Source organism: Podarcis filfolensis, assembly GCF_964270895.1.
Source record: "Podarcis filfolensis genome assembly, chromosome: Z".
NCBI lineage: Eukaryota > Metazoa > Chordata > Lepidosauria > Squamata > Lacertidae > Podarcis > Podarcis filfolensis.
In genome coordinates this window covers 15,540,467-15,568,153 of record NC_139617.1, presented here as the reverse complement: position 1 = coordinate 15,568,153, position 27,687 = coordinate 15,540,467, and the positions used below count along the sequence as shown (strand labels likewise).

The 27,687-nt window shown below is 38.4% G+C and overlaps 1 protein-coding gene across 9 annotated transcripts in view; it reads right to left on the bottom strand.

Moving 5' to 3' along the window:
- The window catches only part of DIAPH2 (diaphanous related formin 2), a 334,636-nt gene that overhangs the window by 169,300 nt on the left and 137,649 nt on the right, over positions 1-27,687 (bottom strand). For all 9 annotated transcript variants that reach the window (XM_083595832.1, XM_083595833.1, XM_083595826.1 and 6 more), the window contains 2 exons: positions 25,915-26,154; positions 20,677-20,806 (listed from right to left, as the gene is read on the bottom strand). In XM_083595832.1, the coding sequence (XP_083451958.1) occupies positions 20,677-20,806; positions 25,915-26,154 (370 nt within the window). The remainder of the gene's footprint in view (positions 1-20,676; positions 20,807-25,914; positions 26,155-27,687) is intronic.

Genomic DNA, 27,687 nt, shown 5'->3' with positions numbered 1-27,687 from the left:
TTGACCAGCACTCCATTAGAATTATTTTCGTATATTTTTGTTTGAAATGTTGAAAGGCATCAGATAGAACATACAACAGAAGCAAGAACTGCAGCTCAAAAGACCAACACAAAAGGTACGTAATATGGAATGTATAATATCTATCATCTGGTAACCTCTAGGTTAGATTACTGCAATATGTTATACATGGGGCTGCCTCTGAAGATGGTTCAGCAGTGGGTTGATCACCAAGACAAGACAGCTTGAGAATGTAACACCAATCTTTTCCCAACTGCACTGACTGCCAAAGTTCCCAGGTCCCATTCAAAGTGCTAGTTTTGACCTGTAAAGTCTTAAATGGGTCAAGACCATACCTACACAGACCCAGTGTTCATCATCTCAGGCTCTTCTTTGTATGCCCCCTCCATGAGAGGTCCAGAGAGTGCCAATACCAGAATGGGCCTTTTATGTGATGGCTCCCTTTAGTGGAATGTTCTCCCCAGGAAGCCTGACCTAGCGCCTTCATTACATATCTTGAGGCACCAAGTGAAAACATTCCTCTTCTCCCAGGCCTCTGACTAATTAAACAATCTATGTTTTTCTAAACTGTATGTGGGAATTATCGTTCCTGTTTCTTCCTATGTTATCTATTTTTGTGTTTTTATATTGTAAACTGCCCTGTGATCCTCGGATAAAGGGTAGTATATAAAATAACCAATTAAAATAAAATAAATAAAATAAAATAAAATAAGGAAGGATCTGAAAACTAAGAGAAACAAAAGAAAGTAATGTCCTTGCCCCCAACCTTTCAGAAGATGAGTCTTATTCTTTTGCTGGCCCTGGACACTCTAAAGCAGTTCAACAAGTTGTACATCTGGTGAAGTAACAGACTGAAAGAAGGATTTCAACAATACATTCCCAAACCAGGCATCAGATTAGAAAGCCAAGTCTCAATGAAGCATCTCAATAGAAGCAGTCTGAGAAGGCTTACTTATTGTATATACTTCTTACATCTAATCATCAAGCTGTATTTATTAATGTGACAGCTGGATAGGTTTTTGTTTGACTCCAAGCCTAACAATTAAAGCAGCAATGCACAACCACGAGTTTACCTATTAATGGTGCCTCTTTTGTCTAGGTTACAGTATGCAAAGCCACAAAGTCAAATGCTGCTTCTGCATTCTCTTAAAAATAATCCTATAAATAATATAATAATATAAAATAATATAAATCTTCTGTGTGTATATTTTTTGTATACTGTTGAAGTTGAAACAACCATTAAAAATTACTTAGGTATATTTGGAATTTACCTTATAATATTAATACTTACACTAATATCTTAACATGCAAAATCATTTTAATAATTCAAAATGCCAGACAGCTTGGATGAGAGGCAAGAGGAAGGTGGGGAATTGGAAAGAGAAAATAATTTATAACTGTAAATTATAAAATGAGTTCTTGTAGAAATTCAGCAACGAACTATGCAAACTATGCAACTCCTTAAAAGAAAATAGTTATTAGCTCAATCATTTCCTAGCAAGATCAAAAGGGGAATTCAAGCAATACTTGTGGTTTTTAAATTATTAAAAGGAACAAAAGAAAACCTAGCCACTGCTTACCATATGTTACTCAAGGAACTAATGGAAGTGCCTATCCATACAGCTCACTTTTCATACTTTTCATATTTAAGGTGAGATCTAAACCCTTCTCCCACTCATTCATTCAAGGGGGGAGGGGAGAGAAAAATGCTTTCAAATAGCAGGCCTTTGTGCATTGCACTGGAAGACGTTGAGAAGGTGCTGCAACTTAAAGGGGAAGTGGAATTATAAAAATTCCCACACGTGAGAGAAGCAGCTGATTACACCAGTCTAGGTTCAAAGATCAATAATCAACTAAGGAAGACCTGAAATGAATAACAAAGGGTGAACATTTTATATAAAATGTATTGAGTACATCATTAAAGATGTGCATAAGGAGAAGGCAGAGTGTGCAGAAAGATTTGTAAAACAGCCAAATATATCCCCCCCCAGGTTACAAAATTCAATCCACATTCACTTTTATTGTCCTCTAGTTTAGAAATCAAAAGTAGTTTTTTCCTTGTTTGAAGAATCAATTCGTTATTCAGTACTAAGACCTCTGCCAATGAAGCTATGTCACATAAGGCACACTTTATTGTGTCTGATGTACCTAATTTCCTTGTATTAACGTGCTCACACAAAATGTTTTGGACACAGCATACTAGTGATTGACTGACATGGTAGAATAATGGGATCTGCTTTGAAGCATGAAGGTAGATCTTGAATTTAAGACAAAACACAAGTTTTCAGATGCTATATTTGACAGAACGGTCACAGATGCAGGAATAAAATTTAACATACCAGAATGCATAATCACTTATGCCATTTTGGTGAGGATCTATTCCAGTTATTTAGAAAATATTGTGAATTTTCATTAGCAACCACAGTGTAACAGTACATCACATACCAATTTGAAAAAATATTGCGTACCAACTTTTAAACAGCACATTTTAATGCTTTCATTTACAAGTGAGCCTCTCCCCCCTCCACTCATTGAGTAATTTCTCAACCACAATTGTCGTGCATGACTAGTCTTTGTTGCTTTGAAACAAAAGCAAACACAACCACAAAACAGAACATAAGCATCACACAAAAAACAACAACTGTGAAAGTCCATTCAGCTGGCACATTTTGGCAACTGCAAAACAATGGAACCTCAATCAGGCACCAAAAGCGATAGGGGAAGCTGATCAAAGAATGATAGCTCCAGCTCTTCCTATGTTAATTCCTTCTTCTGACATTAATTCTGACATTAATTCCTTATTTTATCTCTGAACTTGCAACAGACACTGTAAGCACCATCCCAAACTTCTGGGTAACCAAGCTGTCCAGAAATGTCCTGATAAAAGGTGAAACTCCCTATAATGACCCCACCAAGTTGAAGAACAAAGGCATCAAATCTGACAATTTCAGATTTAAGAGCTCAGCCGAGCATGATATTTCTAATTAATTGGAAGAAAATTCTGAATTGCATTCCTAGAAAATTCTAGGACCACTTTAAGACAGAATGAAACGTCCTGGTGTGGGTATTTTTCAGTCAGGGTATATGTAGTGAGACAATAGCGGGGGAGGGGGAAAGCAAAGAGTGACCAAGCCGACAATACAGGGAAAAGTATAGGGGTGGGATAATAAATGACTTTATTAAAGCAACACTGTTTGCAAGTTAAACCTACTGAAAACACAAGGCCTTCCCACTCCGACAAGACAAATGCACTTCTAATTTAGCTTAATAAAGTGAGAGACAGACTAATAATTAAAAACAGGTTGACAACTGAATTTAATTGCATACTGAAGGCAACAGGGTGCTGCAAAGGCACTGCACCATGTTGAACACATGCACTAGCAGGGGAGGAAAAAAATTAAAATTGACAGTGTTAATGTGTGTTTAAAAATAGCATATTGTTCATTAAATGAGAAGTGAATAACTTGTACTAAAAATATTGTTATTTTGTAATTGAAGGATAATCATGAGAACTCTAGAACAAAGACTGTACAATGCCATGGGTTTCAAACTAGAGACCCTAGGACTGACTGACTGACTGACTGACTCACTCACTCACTCACTCCACTCCACTCACTCACTCATAGTTTCAGCCAGTGGTTTTTTTATCTTAAAAAAAAAAGTTTAGGGGTACTCTCATTTTGACTCAAGAAAATCACCATTTTATAGTTCAAATCAGGGAAAATAAACACAGTAAATAGACAAAAGTACAAAGATTCACAAAATGTTTAGGGGTATACATACCCCTGTGTCCCCCCCCCCCAGAAAAAAGCACTAGTTTCAGCTGTGCCATTGTGACAACTTGCTACAGAAACAGATGCTGGCTTGCCTTCGTTTCATTGCAGCTTCACAACAGCCAAAGAGTGGAGTTGCAATGACCAGTTCAGTAGAGGTTATATGATAAGAAGCCAAGAGAGGCCCACCTGGGCTAATAAAGCTGCAGACTGTCCTGGCTGCTTAATCTAAACTTGTTTTTTAGACAGACTCCTAATTTTATTGGACTGGTTGGTTAATGCCTAATACTCAGCTCGCCCTCAACCCTGATGAAAAGCAACTGGAAGAATAGATGTAACTAAACCAAAGCACCTATAAAATCTATACTACTTGGTTGTACCACTGCAAACACTGTAATAGCAAAAAATTGCATGCACAAGTTTTTTAGTTTATCCATTCCCCAAATCTAAGTGCAATCATTTACATTTGCTAGCTTTCTTTTAATGGGCTAGGCTTTTGCATTCACCCACATGAGCAAAATGAAAATATTAGGCTTCTACCTCATTAGTGCCTTTCATGCTCTTTTCCGCTCTCATACAAAAAATAAGAGAGAAGCGAGCTAAATGTTGACACTCTCTAGAGGTTTACATTCTGTGACAAGATTCAGAGTGAATTTGGTTTTCTTCCAAGGAAGCCTCAAAACACAGCAAGTACCAAATGTATTTTCCCCTCAAATACACCTAATCTGAAGAGGTTTTAAAATATAATTGAATTATAGTAGTTTAATATTTTCAGTTAAGTATCAGCATGAATCCCTAGGGAAAATCAGAATTCAGAGTTAACATTCTCTGTTTCTATGGGGCTTAATGGTACTTACCTAACAGGCATGAATACTGAAGACACCCGCCATCTTAGAATATTGACTTTAGCACACATACTGTACTCTAAGGCAGGGGTTCACAAACTTTCTACTGCCTGAGCCCACTTGAGATAGCTGAAAATTACTGAGGCCCACCAGTTGGAAAATGGTGGTACAGAGGCAGAGCCATGCATAAAATGGTGGCAGAGGGAGGGCAAGTTAAATTGTTACATTATTTGCCAATGCTGGCTCAGGAGGCATTGTGGTTTTAGGCAGAATTTGGTGATCCAGAGCTTCTTATTTTATATTTTCCTCTTCCAACTATTTGAACCGGATCCTGTAATTTCTTGTCTCATTATATCATTCAACGCTCAGCTTGTACCATTTGTCACCACCCAAAATCCGCATTTCTTTTATCCCTTCTTCCTAGTCCTTTTACTTCCTCTTGTGCTTCTTAGCGTTTTCCTTTTTCCACAGTCTGATTTACTGTTATTAATAAATAGTAACAAATATTAACCTTCTCTCTGAATTTCTAATGTTTTTTCAACACATAATCTGGCCCTTTCCTCTCAAAGAGAAAGATCTTCCTTTCCCCCCACTCCCAATCTGAATTTCTTTGTCTCCCGAGTTACTTTTTTTTACTCAGCATGTAAGGGGTTTCTAGTGCTGGCACTGGTCCAACCCAAAAGGTGATGGCACAGGCAGGAGTGGAGCAGGCAAGTCATAAGGCACTGAGAAGGTTGTGGCTCTTTCTACCATACCACCACTTGGACTATGAGGCAACTGATATCCCTGTTGTGTGGAAGGGTGGATATAAATTTAACAGAAAAATAAATTAAACTGTGCTGCATGTTGTGGCATACTGAACTGGCAGAGGAAAGAAATTGCTCTTAAAATTCACATAAGCCTATATATCAGCCATCCTGAGGCTAGAGTACACCCAGTTTGGTCAGAGTCTTAATGGTAGTAGAGGCGATGAAGTGAATAATCTGTCTAGGTCGAATGTCAGCCTGCACATGTTTGGCCCTTCTCAAAAGGATGTTAAAACAGATCCTCCACTGAGCTATGGCCCTTCCCCAATAATATCTAATAACTAGTAATACATAAGAATAACCCCTTCTTAGGAGTGTGTGCTGTATGTTGAACTGCTGGAAGTTTGCAGTTAAAATATCACCTCCACCTTGCACTCACCAGCACCCGATTTAAGGCACTGAAGGCAGTTCCCATGCACAGGGCACAGAGCCAAGGGGATGCAAAATAATAATAAATAAAAAAGGAATTATTGTGAAAATAAGAAATATTAGGGAGGCACCAAATTTTGTCCTCACTCAGGACACCATATTACCAAAGTCCGCCTCTGCACTCAATTTCTTTTTCTGTGTGCCATACCTAATTATCTGCAACCTGGAGACAGTAATACTGACCAACCTTCCAGGTTATTACAAGAATTATCAAAATAATGTATGTTAGCTGCTGAAACATCTACATAGACATTCTAATTGTTATTATAGTGGTATCTCTGGTTACGTACTTAATTTGTTCTGGAGGTCCGTTCTTAACCTGAAACTGTTCTTAACCTGAGACACCACTTTAGCTAATGGGGCCTCCCACTGTTGCTGCACCGCCACCACCCGATTTCTGTTCTCATCCTGAAGCAAAGTTCTTAACCCGAGGTACTATTTCTGGGTTAGCAGAGTCTGTAACCTGAAGTGTCTGTAACCCGAGGTACCACTGTAATTACCATACTAAACATAAACAGCTACATCTGCAAATACCTGCATTTCGCATCTTCTTCATCTCTTTGATTCGACCTAAAATATTCAACTGTTCTTGATAAATTCATGGTGTAGTTTTCATCTGGTAAAAACAACCACTGGTTGGTTGATCATGTGAAACTGTTATCAAGGATTAGCTGCTTTCTTTTGATCTGATAAAGCTCTATCCATTGGAATTGATCCTGTAAATTGGCAATGCATTGCTAAGAAAATATAAAGATAGAACAAGGTTGAGGTTTTCTCCCACCCAGTTCTAAAGTGATAAAAAGGTTTTCTACTAATCAGATCCAAACTACATGTAGGACTCCTACTAGAACCTCACTGGTGTGACTTTTCCTAGATATCATTTGAATGACAGCACTGAGTGTTCCATACAGTGCAGAATGGTGCACAAACGAACACCAAGAACTGTGCCACATAATTTACACTGCATTAATGTCGCACACCCTACCCCAAATTAGCTATCTTTAAGAGTACCTGACTTCCAGTCAAATATGATTTTCAGTTCAGCTGGAACTAATCTTCTCATTCCTGTCAAACACTTAAAATGAACTTTCCAGAGCATGCCTCAAGCTACTGGATGCCCTAATGGTTATCACAGGCTGTTGCATCCAATTCATTTACATTGGTTGAAAGTACAATACACACCACTAAATTCAAAAGCTGTAGCATTTTAATCCCAGGATGTTAATTAGCAACTACTTTGGACAATGCTGCAAACAATGTCACCTAATTGTCAGTCCCCCATCAAATTAACAGTCTAGTTTCACTGTGTATGAAAACTGAAACATCTTTGTGTTTGTGAGGACAGAGTTACAGTCATTCAAAACCATACATCAGGATAATTTAAGTATTTTTGATAAATATCAATGTAGACCTAGGGTTTCAGTTGGTAGCTCTCACATGAAATGAAACACGGGAATGCCTTAGAAAAAAATCCAAACTTCTTTGATCTGAACATTTTAAAATTAAACATGACTATCTTTAAATTAATGGAGCTTCTATTGCAGATATAGCCAGTGTGGTGTCCTCCAGATGCTGTGGGCTTCCATCAGTCCCAACTAGTAAGGCCAACTGTCAAAGACAATGGAAGTCACCCTGTTCTGCTGCTCCTATGTTTGATGTTGCAGGGCGGGGGTGTTGACGGGGCGGGGCGGGGGAGAGATAGCATCATCACCATTCTGGGTAGGTGGAGATGTTGAAAGATCTCTGCCCAAAATAACATGATGACAGGGATCAACTTTGCCACTATTCCTTGATCATGTTGCCCAATAAGCACAAGGGGCATCTCTTAGTAACAAATAAGCAGGTTCAGAATTTTTGGGTTTTATTCACCCCCAAAAGCCCACCTAAACAACACAGGGAACAGACTCCTGAACACTAAATAAATAAATAAATAACCATACTAATGATGATGGAAGAATTGGGATGTGGTGCATCTTTGCAGATAGTAAGGTTTGAAATAGTAAGTAGCAAGCAGATTATCTGACAAAGTGACTTCTTGTAAAATCTTCAAACAAACTGGGATTCACACTTATCAAATAACGCAGTGCAATCCTGTGAAGTGGAATGGATAGTCGTAGATTTACCTTGGGCTACTTTCAGAAATCTCATTTTTGTTAAAAAGAAAATGTGTTGTAAATGCACAGGAAAAGGATTTCCTATATAAAAATGACTTTTTTGTTGTTGCCATCTATCATTTCTTATTTATGCACTTTTCCTGTTTCTAAAGTATGAATCTCTATTTTATAATTTAAATTCAATGAGTACATTAATGCATCACTGATGTGATGAATGCAATCTACTTTGCATTCAAGTAAAAGCAACATGTTGGATTTCATGATTGTGGATTGTACCCTGAAAGCTTTATATTCGCATAGCCCTGAAAAATTCTAAAACTTAAAGTCATAATAGGTACACATTTATTTATTATACCTTTATTGCTACTTCAGTTATAATTTCAAGTAACTCTAAATAAAGAATAAACAGTTAAAATGTGAATTAAAAACCAAAATCAATGCAGCATAAGACAGGCAGCAGGAATAAAGATACATCTAAAAAACTTAAGAAAATGAGGTTTGTGCCCAGAGCCAAAAAGACAGAAAGATAGGTGGCAGACAAATTTATCTGGGGAGAAATTTCTAACACTATCAATGAAGTCCTCCCTCTGGTAACCACTTGTGTCAAGTAAGATGGTCAGTTACTCCAATCCTAAATTATAAAGCGCTTTAAAAGTTGAAACTAGGGCCTAGAAACAGGTGCCAACACAATTGTCTTAATTATGATCTTAACACCCAGTTTGAGTAAGCAATTTGGCTGCTACATTCTGCACCAATTATACTTTCCAATCTTCAAAGTGAGCCTAATGTATAGTGTGTTTCTTAGACTGAAGTTTATATGTATGTGTGCATTAATACAATGTAAGAATTGGATGTAATTTGTATCCCACTATTCTTACAAGGAGTAAGGTATCCATGAATTAACCTATTTTTACTTGCTCTAAAATGGCTCTGAAGTTGACTTGAAATCTCAATATTATCAAATTGTGTCAAGCAATAAGAACAGAAAATGAATTGTGAAAGCTGGTTTTAGCATGTAAAAGGCTTACAGAAAAATTAAGAGAGAAGCCGGGTATGTTCATGGAGTTCAGGCAAAACGGTAAGATACAAATGGACCTGCAGTCCTGAGAAGTGCTATCCAGATCCAAGCAAGATTAAGCTAATTCAATACAAATAAGATAGTAGCCAGATTTTGAAATATTGCAGAAGCACTCCAAGCTCCCAAACTACCAAATGACTTTTCAAATGCTACATTTAATAGATTGTGCAGTAATGAAAATTTCATATAACTGCCGTGAGAGACTTGTGAACAGTAAGGTCATAAGACATGAAATGTATAACACTAAGCCAATGTAATCATAAAAGTCAAAGCAATTATGCTGTTACTCTGAAAAACAAAAAGCAAACACACACACACACAAACAAATAAACTGGTCCAAATACCCATGTTTGAATTAAAATAAACGAATAAATATTCACCCAGGGGAAAACAAGCTAATCTATTGTTGCAAAAGGACTTAATTGTTACCATTAAGTCAAGTTGTCACAAGACTTAATTGTTACAATTTCTTTTTAGCATTTAAGTGGTCTTTCAACATAAAAAGGCTCAAACATTTAATTCATTTAAAGGTAAAGGTAAAGGGACCCCTGACCATTAGGTCCAGTCGTGACCAACTCTGGGGTTGCGGCGCTCATCTTGCTTTATTGGCCGAGGGAGCCGGCGTACAGCTTCCGGGTTATGTGGCCAGCATGACTAAGCCGCTTCTGGCAAATTTTAGCATGCACAATAAAAATACTGTGAGAATCTACTTAAACTGTGGAACATTCTCCCTCCTTAAGTCATATCAATCCCTTGCATTCTTTGGCTAAATTTGGGCACTGTATCAAGTCATGATCTGCTCTAACCATAGGTAAGAACCCAAACCATAGTTTGAGTTTCCAAATGCTGATTTGAAAAGCTGCTTGTCTGTTTCCCTTTTCCCATTGGTCTTTGGAAACAAAAATATAGAAACAAACAAAGCAAGCAAGGCAAGGTGAGTAGGATTTGTACTTTAGAAGAGAAAGACGGGGGGCGGGGAGTACATGGCTTTGTGGCTCAGCGACTGGCAAGGCCACATGTGCACCCATTCTATGCCAAATCTGCAGTATCACATCTGCACCACTCAAATTTCAGTTGTGTTAAATTTGAAGTTAAAGGCATAGTTGCTATAATTTAGTGAGAAATGTTTTCTGCTCTCATGATATGATTTATATTGGTGCTGCCATGTTGCCAGGAAATTAAAATGAAACACAGCAAGCATTTATGTGAAATCTATATTGCTCTGTGGTCTTGTGTTTGTACAGCAAGCCAAATCATGCAGTGAACTAGAAAAAATGAGCATAAGTTAAATGGAATCCCATTCTAACAGCAAGCTCTATAATCAATTTTGCAACACAAAACTGAGGAACGAAACAAAGCATGGCTTACTTACAAATGCATTGTAGGGGGACATGAAGAAAATTTGTCTATTTTTTAAAAAAGAAACTGGCAAAATGGCAAGTGTTATCTGGATCTGAAAAGTTTAATCAATGTACCGTATTTTTCGCCCTATAGGACGCACTTTTCCCCCTCCAAAAATGAAGGGGAAATGTGTGTGCGTCCTATGGGGCGAATGCAGGCTTTCGGTGAAGCCTGGAGAGCGAGAGGGGTCGGTGCACACCGACCCCTCTCGCTCTCCAGGCTTCGCGGACCTCTCCGCAAGCAGCGGGAGCGCTCCCGCTGCTTGCGGAGAGTTGCCTGAATGCTGAAGCCTGCGCGCGCTGAGCTCAGCGCATCCAGGCTTCGCGGACCTCTCCGCAAGCAGCGGGAGCGGTCCCGCTGCTTGCGGAGAGTTGCCTGCATGCTGAAGCCTGCACGCGCTGAGCTCAGCGCGTCCAGGCTTCACGGACCTCTCAGCAAGCAGCGGGAGCAGTCCCGCTGCTTGCGGAGAGTTGCCTGCATGCTGAAGCCTGCACGCGCTGAGCTCAGCGCGTCCAGGCTTCGCGGACCTCTCAGCAAGCAGCGGGAGCCAGCGCTGGGCTCCCACGGCTTGCAGAGAGCTGCCTGTTTGGGGGCTGGGGTCGGGGGAAACTCGGGCGGGCCTCCCCCGCCCCAGCCCCGCGCCTGGGGGAGAAATAATTTTTTTCCCTTTATTTCCCCCCCAAAAACCTAGGTGCGCCTTATGGGACAGTGCGTCCTATAGGGCGAAAAATAGGGTAGTTGCATTAAATGTTATGAATTAGCCTTCCTCAAGGCAACTTCTGATTAACCTAAAAAAGTCCCATAGGCTTTGGTATCTTCTAAATTTCATTTCTACCATATAGTTTGTGTAATCACTATTTAGTCAAATTTAAGTAGCTCTATATAATTGCCAACACATTGTTATATTCATATTTGTAGCAGTGATAGATGGAAATTCCACAGGGCTATTTCATCTGCTCTCCTGAAGTGCCAGTTCCACTAGTGTCCTCCCAAACCCGAGTCATTAATTAAGATTCTTAATTAAAATATGCAATAAATCCTATTAAAAAACCACAGACATGAAAACATGACTCAGATTCAGAGATCAAAGAAATGTCTCTATGCAGGAGCATCTTGAAATAACAGCAGAATACCAATACAGGTGTGGCCTTGTATATAAAGTGCATTACATAACACTGTTATCAACAGCAAAAAAGCCCACCTCTGCATCCTAACAAGCTGATAATCATCAGGCCATGGAAGGAGTAACTGAATTCCACTACAGTGGTTGCGAACATGATCCGTGCGGGAGGCACATTTGCAACCCACAGCGTTCGCAACCCGCAGTGCTACATCTGCGCATGCGCGGATCATGATTCGGCGCTTCTGCACTGAAACCCGGAAGTAACCCGTTCCGGTACTTCCAGGTTTGGCGCAGTGTGCAACCCGAAAATGCGTGACCTGAAGTGTTTGTAACCCGAGGTACCACTGTACTGAATTTACTGATCATTTATTTGAAAATATGGAAATCCATCCCAAGTAATAAAGCACTGTCCTTTTAATCTGCAAGTGGAATCAGAGGAGGAAAGGACTCTTGACAGACTAATACATTGTGTTAGTCTGCCAATGAACTGATTTATATATCACAATAATCTTACCATAAAGCATGCTGCTTAGTTGCTCCCACTTCACTCCAGCCAGGAGAAAGAAGTCTGGCTCCCCTTTTAAAAACTGTAGTAATTTGCTAACTAGGCATGCTTTCACACATTTAGCACTTGTTGGCAAGTATGCTACAACTGTTTTCTTCCTGTAGAATTCTCTAAGCTTGTAGAACACACAATTGTTTATACTGAGCTGGTTTGCATGTCATAATAAGCCACGAGATGCTCCTGGCAGGGTGGAGGGATCAAGCTGCGTGCATTAGCTACTCATGGATTACTATAATATGCAAACCAACTCAGTGTAACACACAACTACTGTGTGTTCTACAACTCTAGAGAATTCTACAGAAAAAGAAAAATCTTTTTACAGCCTAGCTGCCAAGAAGCTTCCACATGTGAACACAGCATAGGATAATATTAGATTTCTAAAAATGTTCCATTTTTTTTTTTAAATGCCTTACTTATGATTTTTAAAGATAAAAAAAATGTTACCTGCTATACAACCTTCTATATGAATTAATCTCACACATAGCTCCTTGAGAAAGGTCTTTTATCTGTAGCCTCATAAAGGTACTAATGAAACTTTCATGATATAAATGCTTTTTGTGTGTGCATACACATGTTGGATTGTGTGCTGTGGGGGTTGGTTTTATATTGCCTAGTTTTGCTTTTTTGTGCACATATTGGCTTGTTTTGCATTTTTAAGATGTGCAGGAATAAATTTGTTCACTGAATTAGAAAAATAATAATAAAGAGGTCCAGTGCATTCTGATTAGAAAGCCTGTTTAAATGAATCTGCTTTAAAATTGTCAGTGTACAACTAAAGAGGGTAATACTGTTCCACAACAGTTTAATTACCACTTCAGGTTTTGTCTGGTTCCCACCCCCCTTCAGATATCAAAGGACTGTTTCTTCCTCCCAGTGAAAATAAAAAGACAGTGGGGAAAGGGAGCACTTGAGTTCAAAAAGCCCTAGTTTAATAGTGACAACACAGCTATGGTTTTTAATTAAGGCATTACAACATCCAGCCATTCAAAGCAAGGCACACACTATTTGGAAGACCTACAATAAGCACTGCCTTAAAAAGGCAAAACCAATAAATTAAAGGATTACTGCTACTGACCTGATTCCTGTCAGTTCAGGTGGCACAGTTAAACTACTACAAGAATCTGAACAATAATAAATTGTAGCCATTTTCTGAATAGCATCTAGAAGTGTATAAAACTACATGGTACAGCATGAATCAAGTTATGAGGACCCTTAATTAAATATACAAGCCCGAACTTCATCATAAACCGCACCCATTTGTCCTGCTTAACTATTTTAAATGAGAAAACAAAGTCTATGTTCTGTGGAGTTGTATTTCTGCTGCCTTTTTCAAAACAAAATAGCCAAACGCCTTCAGCAATATCATTTTCTTCTTGCTATACTTCAGAGAGGAGAGATTAAGAAAGGGAAACATCACTCAGAACTGGGTTCATTGGGGGGGCGGGGAAGACCTTCCAGGCAACTGATGATACTTTATTCCTTTCACTAATCAAACCCTCCTTGACCAATGAAATATCTGCTGTAGTCCAGCTACAGAGTTTCACAAAATAACTTTTCCCATTCATCTTGTTCTGGTCTAGAACCTATCCTTCAGCCACCTACTTTATTCTACTGTATAAGGGACTTTTCAGAAATTTGTTCACGGCTTTCATGTTTTGATTCTGGACCACCTAAGCATTTTTCTTTTCCACATAAGTTCCCCACCCCTGCAGATCCTTTGGTCCAAAAATATATAATACAGCCAACCCTCCTCTGTGTGTTCCTGATGGCCTCACCCTCATTCCTTTTCTGTAGCTAAAGGGTGTGCTCACCTTGGAAGTCAAGTTTCTTTTGAATGCTGTCATTGTCTCATGCATGTAGCTAAGGGTGGAGGTGATGCCTTCCCTAGATCCACAAAAATGTTCTCTTTTGGGGGATATATCTACCCATGATTTCCTAGAAAAACTCAACAATTTTGGCTGCCCTCCCCCCCAACAGAAATCCTGGCTATGACCATGCATAGTCCCAGGTGTAAATTAAACAGTAAGGGAGTTCCATCCAACTAGAAAATTCACTAAGCACATGCAAAGAGATTCTTAAGACAGCTGGAACTACTGGATGTTTTAAGAGGATTAAACCAAATGTTGGTTGAGGTGGGCAGGCAGCTAAAGCTAATAGGCAGAACTGAATAGATAGCCTCAGAAAACAAAATAAAGCTGAACTGGAGACCAGCCAACCACATGGCCACAAAGAAGTAGAGTGGCGAGATCTAACATGGGGGTGGGGGGAGTCAGTGTCCCCAAGAGCCTTCTAAAGCTGTAGAAAGGGGAAATACTAAGAGATACACTACCCAATGTAATTTAAATAATGCTGTAGAGGTGGGTGAAGAAATCAAACTCTTTACTGCCAAGAGATTCAGATAGCGACACATTAGAAAAAAGGGGAGAAAAACTTCTTTCCCAACTCAGTTTAAATTATTATATTGGTCATATTCAGAAGATGGCCAAGATGCTGCGGTCATCCCAATTCCACTCTTCTTCTTATTTTTAAGTTACTTTATCTCTCACCACTACTCATTGTTCAAGAGCCATCACAAAAACCGAAGTTATTATTGCTGTGCAGGAGATTGATTTTGCTTTGCAGGGGAGGGGGCAGAGTTTGCAGGAGGAAGAATGACAGCAATGAGAGTTGTATTTCATCCCCATAACCCATGTCCAATCTTTCACTATCAAGAACCAGTTACTAGTCTAATCAGGTACAATCAGTGACACAGTAAACACCCTTCTTCAAGTAGAGAACCTTCAGTTCAGCTAATCTTTACTGCATCATTATTTTGAAAATACCTGAAATATTATTGTTGTTTTTAAAGTGGAGAATACATGCTTTTCCAATAACATAAAAGTGCTTTTAATCATTTTTTCTTCCCACCTCACCAATCATTTTTACTGTATTAAGGATTTTCAAAGCAGTATCACCAAAAATTGAGAAATAAAAATCCAATTATGAAACACAAAATATTAACTTGTTCTTATGGTTTCTTTATATGCACTGTCTTCAGATTCATAGCAACAAAATTAAATTTAATTATCATTAAATTATCCTGAACAGAGCATCCTTTGAAGGCTTCCAATACACAAATATATTAAAAGTTTAAATTGAACAAATAAGCCGTCCTTGAAGTTCCTTGCTGACATTTCTATACCAAAGAACTCTGAAATGTCCACTCATGTTTCCTCTATCAATGTCATTAAGTGTCATTTACATGACAATGCACCATTGATTACCGTTCCTTTACTGTATATTTCTCATTGAAAGATATTAATTACCTCTTCCCACCTTTTCTCTCGACTGCATTTCAATACACGATGACTCAACAACTGTGACAGTTAATTGGTTCGCAACAGTTTAAGCCTTTGAAAAGAAACCATCCTAAGTGTTTTATAATTCAAACCTCTGGTTCAGTGGTAGAAAAGATAAGGGGCATACATTTATCAAATATTTCCCACCCTGATGTATAATCAAATTATAAAAAGCCAAACCTTGTCACCATTCTTTTTGCCCATTTATAAAATAAAATATAAAGCTTATATATATATATATATATATATATATATATATATATATATATATCTCTATCTATCTATCTATCTATCTATCTCTGCAGCAATGGCCATCACAACCACTTAGCTCCACAACACAGTATTCTGGACTACTATTCACTTTTATTAACAAGACAAAAAGCATATAATTATTATTATTCCCTTCCAGAGGAGTAGAAATGTTATTCTGTTACAAGAAAAGCAAGCTCTTGCTGCATCTAAAGGACAAATAAATTTATTATTGCATCTGTTTGCACTGAAGAGAGTCCACTTCATCAGATGCACAAAAGGTTATCCTTGGTTGGATATACATAGCCACAACCAGGGAAAGGGGTTGTGAAAGTACAGTTGTACTCACCTGAAACTTTAACTGAACCTACCCTGTATCTTTGCTGAGTTGGGGGGCAGTGATAAAGCCCCATAGGAACAGTTAATATTTTCATGGGTTATGGATATCCAGTTAAGTCACATCAAATATACCCCACTATAGAGTAAGGAGAAAAGTGTTTTACCTAAACTACCGCATAGCCTGACTATCCTTCATTCCCGTGTTTGAGGAGGGATAAACTCAGAAGGGATAGTAACTCAAAGCCACCAACTCCCCAAAAATTACAAACAAAAGGGCAGTAACAAATTAAAACAAGGATTAACAACACAAGCAGAATAAAACTAATTACTGGGAGATGACATCTTATGTGTAAACAACGCTACCACAAGCAGTAAAACAAAAATTTGGTGATACATTCTCATTCTCTAACACAATTGCTCCCATTTAAGGTTCCAGCTAGCTATGCCATGCTCTAGAATATTATGGCTGCTAGCAATGCAAAGAGGTCAATTCTATCTCCCAACTTCTTTCAGTTTCCAAATTTATCTTTTCCAAATGACACTCAACATTTCATTGCTCCTGATGACCACTGAGCATGCTTATTTCTCGGTCAGCTGTTTTCATTTGTACTTCTGCAAATCTGAGTTCCTTTGCAAACACTGATAGCTCAGCCTTGTTTGTCCCATTTGGACTACCATATTTTTCGCCCTATAGGACGCACTTTTTCCCCTCCAAAAATGAAGGGGAAATGTGTGTGCGTCCTATGGGGCGAATGCAGGTTTTCGCTGAAGCCTGGAGAGCAAGAGGGGTCGGTGCGCACCGTCCCCTCTCGCTCTCCAGGCTTCAGGAAGCTCTCTGCAAGCCTTGGGAGCCTGGCGCGACTTCCCGCCGGGCTCCCAAGGCTTGCAGACAGCAGCCTGTTCTGGGGTCGGGGGAAGCTCAGGCTTCCCCCGCCCCAGCCCCGTGCCTGGGGGGGAAATAATATTTTTTTCTTTATTCCCCCCCCCAAAAAAAAACTAGGTGTGCCCTATGGGCCGGTGCGCCCTATAGGGCGAAAAATACAGTAATTTCTGTCAGTCAAATTCACTACTGAGATATCCACAACTTGTGATACTTCATTTGGAGCTGAAATAATTGTGTGTCTGTTTTTCATTTGAATAAGCTTATAGGCATACAACTAACCCCTTTCTTTAATAAGATGAAATATTTTGCTATGACTTAAGAACAGATTAATGATGATTCCGGCATGTTTATTATCTATTCTCTCAATCTCCTAACCTTTTCATATTAAAATATGACTTCCATGCTGCTCATACAGGATGGGTTATCTTATGTGCTATCTGAAATTTTGTTGTCCTTTTCTTCCAATTTCCCATACAATTTTTATACCCTTCTAAAAAAATATTTTAAATCCATAATAAATCAGTTGGTTAGAGTGCAGTGCAGATAATATCAAGGCTGGAGGTTCAGTCCCCGTGTGGGACAACCACATATTCATGCATTGGAGGGAGTTGGACTAGATGATCCTCTGGGTCCCTTCCAACTCTAGAATTCTAGAATTCTATTAAGTTAAAAAAGTATTTTCCCCCTATACATAATTAATTTTGCATAAAAGGCATGAGATCACATTCAGAGGCTCTCCTCCAGCTATTTCCTTCATGTGCAGTACAGTGGTGGCTGTGGAAAGAATTGTATGAATACCTCTTACCTATTAGTGCATAGAGGACTTTAAAGCCCTGAGTTTAGTTGTTAAAGTATGGAATAATTTATGCTGCTTATCAGTTAACACTGTTTACAGAAAACTTAACTAGCTTTTATCTTATAGAACGGAACAAATTTAACTGAAGCAAAGCCGACTTCAGATTTATACAAAAAATTAGGATTAATAGGAACTTCAGATCCATTAATAAATGTTTCCCCCTCCTACTGATGCAATGGTTTTAATTAAACTTCACCAACCCTTTTAGTTCAATCCCTTGAGCTGACCTCTCACACACTAGAGGTTTTAAATCAAACTGCAAAAAAATCCTCAAAGCTGCAACTTAACGTGTTAGCCACAGGAGAAAACCAATAAAGGATTTATCAAACATGTCTAGTAACCAGTAAGGCTTTGTAAAAGAGATTTTTTTATAAGTTTATTTTAAAAATAAAAAGAAACTCTATGATGACCATGTAGACTAATCAGTTAGCCGGGATCTATCAAAAACATATTTAGTATTTATTTAAGTACCTAGCTCTTTACTTGCTTTTGAATTCTCTCTGTCTCTGTCTGTCTGTCTGTCTCTGTCTCTGTCTCTGTCTGTCTCTGTCTGTCTCTCTCTCTCTCTCTCTCTCTCTCTCTCTCTCTCACACACACACACACACACACACACACTTTGTGAATTATCACTGACATCATTTTTGTCTGAAACTTGGTAAAAGTAACATTCTTGATTCTGGGATATGCAGTCAGGAGTGAATTTGCTCTGATACAAATCACTATGATCTGGAACTAAAAAACTGTTAGTGAAGGGAAATTAAGCACAAGCACTGATCTGCATACTGGGACCCTGCTTTGCCTCTGAGAGGAGCTCGCAGCTACTTAGCCTCCCTGCCCTGTATCATTCTGAACAAACCAAGATTTGGCTTAGAATGTTGTTCAAACCTGGGCCTGTTGTTAAGCTCTCCCCTTGCTAACCACTCAATCACTCAATGGAGCTCTTAGACACAAGCAGCAGCTCATGTTTAGGGTCTCTTCTTCAGATATCAAAGATGATGAGGGCCCAGGCATGCAACAATGTAATAATAAAACACTATGGGGCAGATACAGTGGCACGACTCTGCTCCTCAGACATTGTGTGCTATTTCTTTACAAACGATTAGATTAGATGGGGGCTACTATACAGTACCTTCACAGGTTGACAAGCCCTATTTGCCCTTCACTTTCCATGTAGAAACCACCTTCTGGACTGTTGGACCCACTATTGGTATCATCTGCTCAATTCATGTGCAGGGTGAAGTCCCTAAGTCAGTGAGGGTTTGAGACCCATCAACTACCCTCACTGGCTTTAGCTGGCCAGTCAAACTTCCGGGGGGTGTGCCCACTGTCAAACGTGGCAACAGCTGAGTGCAGGATGGGGACCAAAGCTGGACAAACTACCCCAGAAGGTGCACGGTGTGTCCCCCACCAGAGGTACCACCCCTCCCCTAACAACCCATATGGTCCATCTAGGAGAAGAAAAACTCTGACCCTAAACCTCCGCAGTCTTGCGGGATATCTTCAGGAGAAGAAAAAGCCAAGGAGTAAACCCTACACAAATCCAGAGTAGAGTCCCGAATATGGTTGGATGGCACCTTCTACATCTCCTTCCAGCAACTCCTTCAGCCAAGCTAGTGCCAAACATATTGCTCTGCTATCCTTTGGACATGGGAGGCAGCAGTCACGAGTTACCAATCTCTGCAGCCACAGCAGGTGCTGTGATTCTCCAGCAGTTTGATTTTGCCCCCGGAGGCACACTGCAATGTCTCTCGAGACAGACGGATGCCAACAACTATCCATTAATACATACGGTCCAAATACTTATGAAAATAGCAACTGGGTATAAACATCTTTACTCTGCTTTTTTATCAAAATATTTGCAGAGCTATTTTCAAAAAGGCTGTGTATATGTGTAGATATTTGAAAACTTCCATAAACAAATAAATAAACAAATATGCCCAAGCAGTAGAAGTTCTTTATCATTATTTACTATACCGCTCCTTGTATTCTGAACCAAAGGCAGAGTATATTTTTAAGCATGGTACTTGATGGTGCCGATCAAACAAAAATTACATATTTATTGTCTGATTCTGACAAATTCATGACAGAAAAAGTTACAAGTTTTGCTCAGCAGTTCAAAAGCTGTGGATAAATTTTATTTAGGCTAATATGGTAAATTGCAATGATTTAATTGAATTTTTTAATTTAAACATTTATCTCAATGCTTTTAAATGTATTTGCATATGCAGTGCATTCACCTAGATAGATAGATAGATAGATAGATAGATAGACAGATAGTTTTATTACTTTTTAAACTTTACTATATAGTATATCAGTAGTATTATGGTATATTTTAATGTAAATATATATCTATTTAACAACACTGTTCTTCAATATTGTATCAGTGTTTTTTGTTTTTTATTTATCTATTTATTTATTTATTATTATTATTATTATTATTATTATTATTATTATTATTACAAAAATAAACAGTGTGTGTTGTGGAAAAGATGTTTTACAAAATTATGTTGCTGCAATTAATACTGATTTAAGTAGTTTTGCAACAGATAAGGAAAATCATCATTGTGAGCATTATAACTGCACATATGGATAATAAAACAAGGTAGTTAGCAAGCTAAACATTATAATGATACCAATGTTACAAGGTGCTATGCTGTGTTATTACTGTTAGTGCTTCATAGAAAAACATTTCCTCCCTTTTCCTTAGGTCAATAAACATCTAGAAGGGAAAAAATGTATCTGCGAGGATTATTAATGTTTACAGGTTACATAATCCTACAATCTAAAATGAAATGTTCCAAGCACTTTCCACACCTAAGTAGATACAAATTACTCTTAGTGCCTTATCTCGCCATATACCTTTGCTTGCGCTCTCCACATGTTCAAGTTCATCTGGGAATTTTAAGATGTCCCGATAATTCTCTTCACAAATTTCAGACAGAAAATGTAACAGTGTTGTTTTTTGATCAGAGGATTTAGTATCTCTAATCTGTAAAAGGAAAAAGAAAAATAAGGAAGGAAATGCATTATTCCTTAGTAATACATTTCCTGTTCTTTTTAAAGAGACATTTTCATCATTTTACCCACAGTCCTGCATCTGCTTCCAGCTCTAAATCACACCATTTTCAAGGTAACACTAGACACATAATGTGGTCTTACAAGATTTTTATCCTTAGGTTAGGTTACACAGGCTGAAAAAAGAACAAGCAAACATAGAAACACACACACAGAGAGAGAAGTAGTTTACATACTGGAATGTTTGAATTTCACTGATATTTGCACTAAACATAATTTAGGTCCTGAAGAAAAAAATAACATTCCTGACCTCCTAATCACAGTCTGCACTGAGCCTAACACTAACTGCAATGTTCAACAAATATTTATATTTTTTAATTCTCTAGATAGAGAACCATTATTACCATTAGCATAAGTCAGATGTAGTGGTGCACTATGGTTAGATCTGATTAGCCAAAGGCAGGATTTTGCACACAAAACGGAAGATTAGACCATATGAGCTCATGGCACACTTCTGATTCTCCTAACCAAATGAAGGTGGTTACTGTACTAAACTATAGGTTTGATTATTAGACAGATATTTAGATGTTTTGCAACCACATGTTCAGCTTGATGGTCTGCCCCACAGCGGTGTGAGTGCACGCACTATTACATGTCTCAAAGTGAAAAATAGCACCTAGTCACTTCAAAACTACCAACAAGATGTAGTAAGCTCCTGACTGCTAATGCAGTTTTGCTTTCACTCAAATATTGCTTCTTTCTGTATCATATTTGTATAAATATTAACTGTTCAGTGAATCAACAATCATGAACGCTTCAGTGCATATATCAAAACTACTGCTCCTGCTTGCCAGCCTCGATACAGTACATGAATTCTAATGGCAGTCTCCTTTATTTAAGCAAAATTAAGTTCTGTGCTCGCTGCCAAGGGTTGTTTACAAATCACCGCTTTCTTCAATAACACCACATGCTGCAATATAACATCCGGAAAGATAATGCATTTTTAAGGATTTGCAATCAACATAAAGACATTAGTTTTGTAGCTAGCACTAGGCAGGTTTAATACATGCTTTCCTGGATGTATTTCTACATCTGCCACTAAACAATGCCCTTCCCCACTGCTCCATAACTAGAACAGTCTAAGGACAGATTTGCAGAAACAACCAGCATTGTGGTAGCTGATTTCAAAGCAATGTATTTGGCAAGGTGTTCATGTATAGCATCCATTAATCTGAAACTTGGGGTTTTCACTGCAAACCTCTTCCTAAAGTGCTATCTGTTGGTTTTGTAACATGTAATACATGGGAAACAAGTGGAGCATGGTAGCGAGGAGAGAAGAAAAATGTTGAGAGAGAACTTTTATTCAATGAATTAAACAGTAATAGATGATTTATTTTTAAACAAACTGCACTGAAGGCTGTTTTAAAAACATCAGCCTGAGCTTGGATCGTAATTAGAATAATTTGAAGACATGAGTTTCTATAACAATGGCAAATAGACTTTCACTTAAGCACTGCTGCAGATCACCACTATAATGAACTAGCAAGCAATAATAAACAGCAAGTCTCTGCCTACCATCAAGCCTACTGTGTCTGGAACAACATCTTCATTCCAGTTATTTGCCTTTTCTGTTAAGTATTCATAGGCACATCAGCAACCTATAGTTGATTTATACCCTACAGAGGATTCTTACAACCGTATATTAGTGGCACAATTATAGTTTCATTTGACATTTTGACTCAGTTGCTTAAAAAAAAAAATCTTAATGATTATGAACTGTTACTTTTTAATTGGCCTCAATGCAAAATGCATTTGATGAATACAACTGTATGTACACTACATAATGGCAGACTACGATGGAAATAACTTATGTTTCTTTCAAAAAACAAAATGACAGATTCTCATCTCAGTTTTCTAGATGGCTACTAAAGCTCGCAGGTCCCAACATAAGCAAAATCTGTGGGCATCATTTTATGGCTAGGGTGAAGAATGGGAACAGGCTGAAGTGTAAACCATTAAAAGAAGGCAGGACAGATTTTGCAAATGTGCAATTATAAAATGTATGAGGCTTCATTAACAATTAGTTATTTTCACCCTGTAATCCTTATCATAGATATTCCTCTTAACATCTTAACCTACACACTTCAAAAAGCTTGCTGATGACCTTGCCATAGTTGCACATGCCCTGCTTATATCCAGACAAGACTATATTGCTATGTGCTCTACATGAAACCACTTTACAAAAAGGTTTGAAAGCTCCAGCTGGTTCAGAATGTAACTTCCCAGAAATGTTCAGGACAAAGTGGCTCCATCACATATACTATATCAGCTGCAATAGCTGCCTGTACATTTCCAGGCCCAATCTAAAAGTGCTACTGGTGACATTTAATCCTAAATAGTTTGCAACCAATTATTTGAAGGACTCCTTGCACCTGAACAAACTTTCCTCATATTTAAATTGGGATGGCCAGATGTCCTTCTTTACAGATGACACTCCACTACAGTGGAACCTCGGGTTACGGCAGGGATCCATTCCAGAGGCCCCGCCACAACTCGAAAATGATGCAACCCAAAGCATTGTGTCTGTGCACACGCACGGAGTGATTTAGCGCTTCTGCATGTGCGTGAACCCAGAAGTAACCCGTTCCGGTACTTCCGGGTTTGGGCCGGTCGCAAGCCGAGGGTGATGTAAGCCAGAGGCAACGTAACCCAAGGCTCCACTGTATTTGAAAGGCTCTCCAGTGCAAATCCAGTTTAAAGAGAATGAATGATAAGAAGAGGGAGCAAGGGCATGAGACTATGAGATGCACAGGTTACTTGGCCGATCTTCCCCATTATGGTAAGATGTTTTGTATTACTTTTAAAATTACAGTAATTATTTCTAGATTTGCATATACACATATAAATTAGCATATAAAATTTTGCTGTTCTCATTCTCTCTCCAACCCCACTTGGTAATCAAAAAATCCCAGTGCTATTTTATATAGACAGTGTGACTCTTATATAAGTATCCCAAGCAGGATATTATCCCAGTGGTGGTGTTCTCTGAAAGGCAGGGTCCTGGATTGTCATTTCATACAGCCATGTTCTTTCACTTATGCACTTAAGACTTTGTTTTAATGAAAATACTCTATGACACACCCATTTTGAGACACTTAACATTTCATTTACTTATTCATACTAAACTATCATACTAAGAGTTTGTTAGAACCGATGTCAAACCTTTTATTGCTAAAACTGTATCTTGCTACATGGTGAAGCAATTTGAGACAGCTACTGCAGAGATGTAATTGTTCATTACTTGGATTTCCACCTAGCCCTTCTAATGGATTACTTAGAACTGTTGGTTCACCATCTCTGAAATAACGTATTCATAAATCCATGATCCTATACTGAAATATATGTGTGTGTGTGTGTTACTGCTTATGTCAGACTAGCATTTTGCAAAACTATTTTTTAGACCTACAGAACTGAGAAGGCCAGTTGTAACTGTTTGATATTAAGTTATTAAATTTCCCCTGTAATGTTATTTTTGACTACAAGATCTGTGAAGCAATTTTTGCTGAAGTAGCCAAAGTGGACTTTGAATATATGAAGAATTATGTAAGTTTTCAGTTTGGTATATTAAAAATTAAATCCGATCATAAAAGGGTTACTTATCTGTGGAAATTAACTTTTTCCCATTAGATATGTTTACTTAGCTTGGATTTTAAATTGTGCCACCTGAATATCAGAACGGGAAATTTTTTAACAGGCCAACAAATGTCCATTTTGGCACATATAGAGCAGGCCAGATCAAATACCCTGAGCCTTTATCCTACAGGACAATAAAACTGAACTAGGGATAGATTCCTCTATTTACTTCACAATTTTATAGGTCAGTCGTATGATTTCAAAATTAAATAGCTGCTGGTCAAAGTAGACAAGCTTATTAACTATTGGGTAGCTTTATATGCCCTGCAACACATATGTACAGTCTTGTTGACAATATCAATTTTTACATACAGAATTTTTAATACACACACAAACATACTGTATGTAAAATTTGGGACCAAGATAGTTGCGACTAATTCCCCATGCTTCAAATTTAGCAGTGCACATGGGGATGGGGGAGGGAGACCTTAAAACCAGGTTAATCCATGATTGATTCATCTACATGTCTCGGTATACAAAAAGATTTAAAGAGTAACCATTTTCATAACATGCATTTCCAAATGATGTTGTAATCTTTTACATTCACCCAAATAATTTTTCACTGTGGTTTAAAATAATAATTTAAAAGAAAAAAACCCAAAATATGTGAAGCGATTACATAGTGTTTTCTATCTATTTCACAATGTAAATAACAAAACTTTGTGTGGGGCTTCTAAGAAATATTGTACCCAAACACCCCACTTGAATCCACAGTTGAGCAGACTTCTTTATAAAACATTTTTCAACTGGATATTTCAAAACATATTTTAATCAGATTTAAGAAAAACTTCTAGAACTTTCCAATCAGTATTAGATATATCACCATATTTTTCTGTGTATAACACCCCCCCCCCCCGTGTATAAGACGCCCCCTATTATTGGGGACTCAAAATTAAGAAAATGCACTATGCACTATCCATGTATAAAACGACATCTTATTTTAAACTTCAAAAATTTAGGAAAAAATATAGTCTTATACACGGAAAAATTCAGTATTTTATTATTAACTTCATTGATGCCACACAGGAATGTGGTGTTTCCGTCCCAACTCTACCAGATACTTTTCAGTGAAATTCAGGATTCTTTCCTTGGGTTGAACGTTCACATATCAGCCTAGCAGAAACATTTATTGATCCATAAGAGTAAGCAATGTTAACAAACAGACCTTCCATCTCACTACTTGCATAAGAAGGTCACCTGTGCAAGAGGGGCAAGTGCCAGGTAACAACTTGTTAGCTGCTCTTAAAGTATTATTTCCAAGCTAATATCTGCCAAGAAATAAGACTGTATAGGTAAATATTCAGGAACCAGAGGCAACATTATAGCAACATTTAAAGATATTCAACACTACTACCAACAGTTACGTATTTTTGTGTAGCTTAGGCTTACCTTGCAAAGAAAGCTAATATTAAAGCCAAGTGACTGAGCATTTCTTGAGCCTGAATTCATGTAGTTTCCTATCAGTAGCACAAGTTCCAACAGTCTGCTAAAATTTTCACTCTTCTTCAGTTCCTCACAGGCGATTGTTACTGCCATGATGCCAGGCTTGATATTGTTTATGTGCTCTTCAAATGTAAGTTTGAAAAGGATGCCATTGAGGCGAGGCCGTAACATTTTCACCGAGCTCATCTGCAAGATTAGAAACAGCTTGTGGATTATGTGCAAAAACACTCTTCATGCAATACATCAGAACAAAATAAAAAAAATTCCTTCCAGTAGCACCTTAGAGACCAACTAAGTTAGTTATTGGTATGAGCTTTCGTGTGCATGCACACTTCTTCAGAGAGAAGGTATAGAAGGTATCTGAAGAAGTGTGCATGCATACGAAAGCTCATACCAATAACTAACTTAGTTGGTCTCTAAGGTGCTACTGGAAGGAATTTTTTTATTTTGTTTTGACTACGGCAGACCAACATGGCTACCTACCTGTAATCAGAACAATATGATCACTTTTAAAATATTATTTTCCATAATGTATATATGCCACCTGAAAAGACATATTTGCTCTACTTCCCATAGAAGTAGTAGAAGCCCATGTTTCTTTATTCCTGAGACACAATTACTGCACATTTTTACCATTTAGGTTAAAAAAAACACAACCTTGGGTGGTTACACCCAGTCAAAGGCAACTATGGGGTTGTGGCGCCCATCTTGCTTTCAGGCCAAGGGAGCCAGCGTTTGTCCACAGACAGCTTTCCAGGTCATGTGGTCAGCTTGACTAAACCACTTCTGGTGCAACGGAACACTGTGACCAAAACCAGAGCACACGGAAACACTGTTTACCTTCCAGTCGCAGTGGTATCTATTTATCTACTTGCATTGGTAAGCTTTCAAACTGCTAGGTTGGCAGAAGCTGGGACAGAGCAATGGGAGCTCACTGCACTGCACTGATTCGAACCGCTGACCTTCCAAATGGCAAGCCCAAGAGGCTCAGTGGTTTAGACCACAGCACCAGTATGTAAACAGTATGACTCAAGGGTTTACCAAGGAAAAACAAAACTTTACTGATTCTGAGGACCCTTTTTCCTCCCTTCAGAAAATATCTCTCTTTTCTCCTCATGCCATCTTATTGTACCATCTTCATTCATCTCTATAATACGCAGCAGTGGGCTTTTAAACAGCATTATTCCATTAATCTCTGCCTATCCTTCACCATTCCCCCTTTCTTTGTGTCCTTTTCTCATGCTGTTGTCTTTTAGACTGAAAGCCTAGGGACTGGATCACTTTTAATATACTATCAGCACAATGCCTAGTTGTTGACATGTTTTAGTATCCTTGTCACTGATATTCACAATGTAATAACCTGTTGATTCTTCCCACCCACTCTCATTAACCCCTTTCTTTTGTTCTTGCAAGGAGATAAAAGGGAACATCCCCATATAGCTCTATTTCCTTTTTCCTAATATTCACACACTGTGTGATTCTTGCTCTCTTCTTCCCGTTCCTGCTATTCAAAAGAAGCTATTGATAGGGGAAAGAAGGGAGAAAACTCTGTCAGGCAACTTAGAGTCCAAGCTTAAATCTTCAGAGGGCTGAATAAGACCAAGGGTGACACACACATTTTCAAATCCTGCTTCAGTAATTATTTTGTTTCACAGCGTAGATGCCCCAGTTAAAAACACTGGGAGCAGAAGACACACTGTCTCACTTTGCACAGGATGC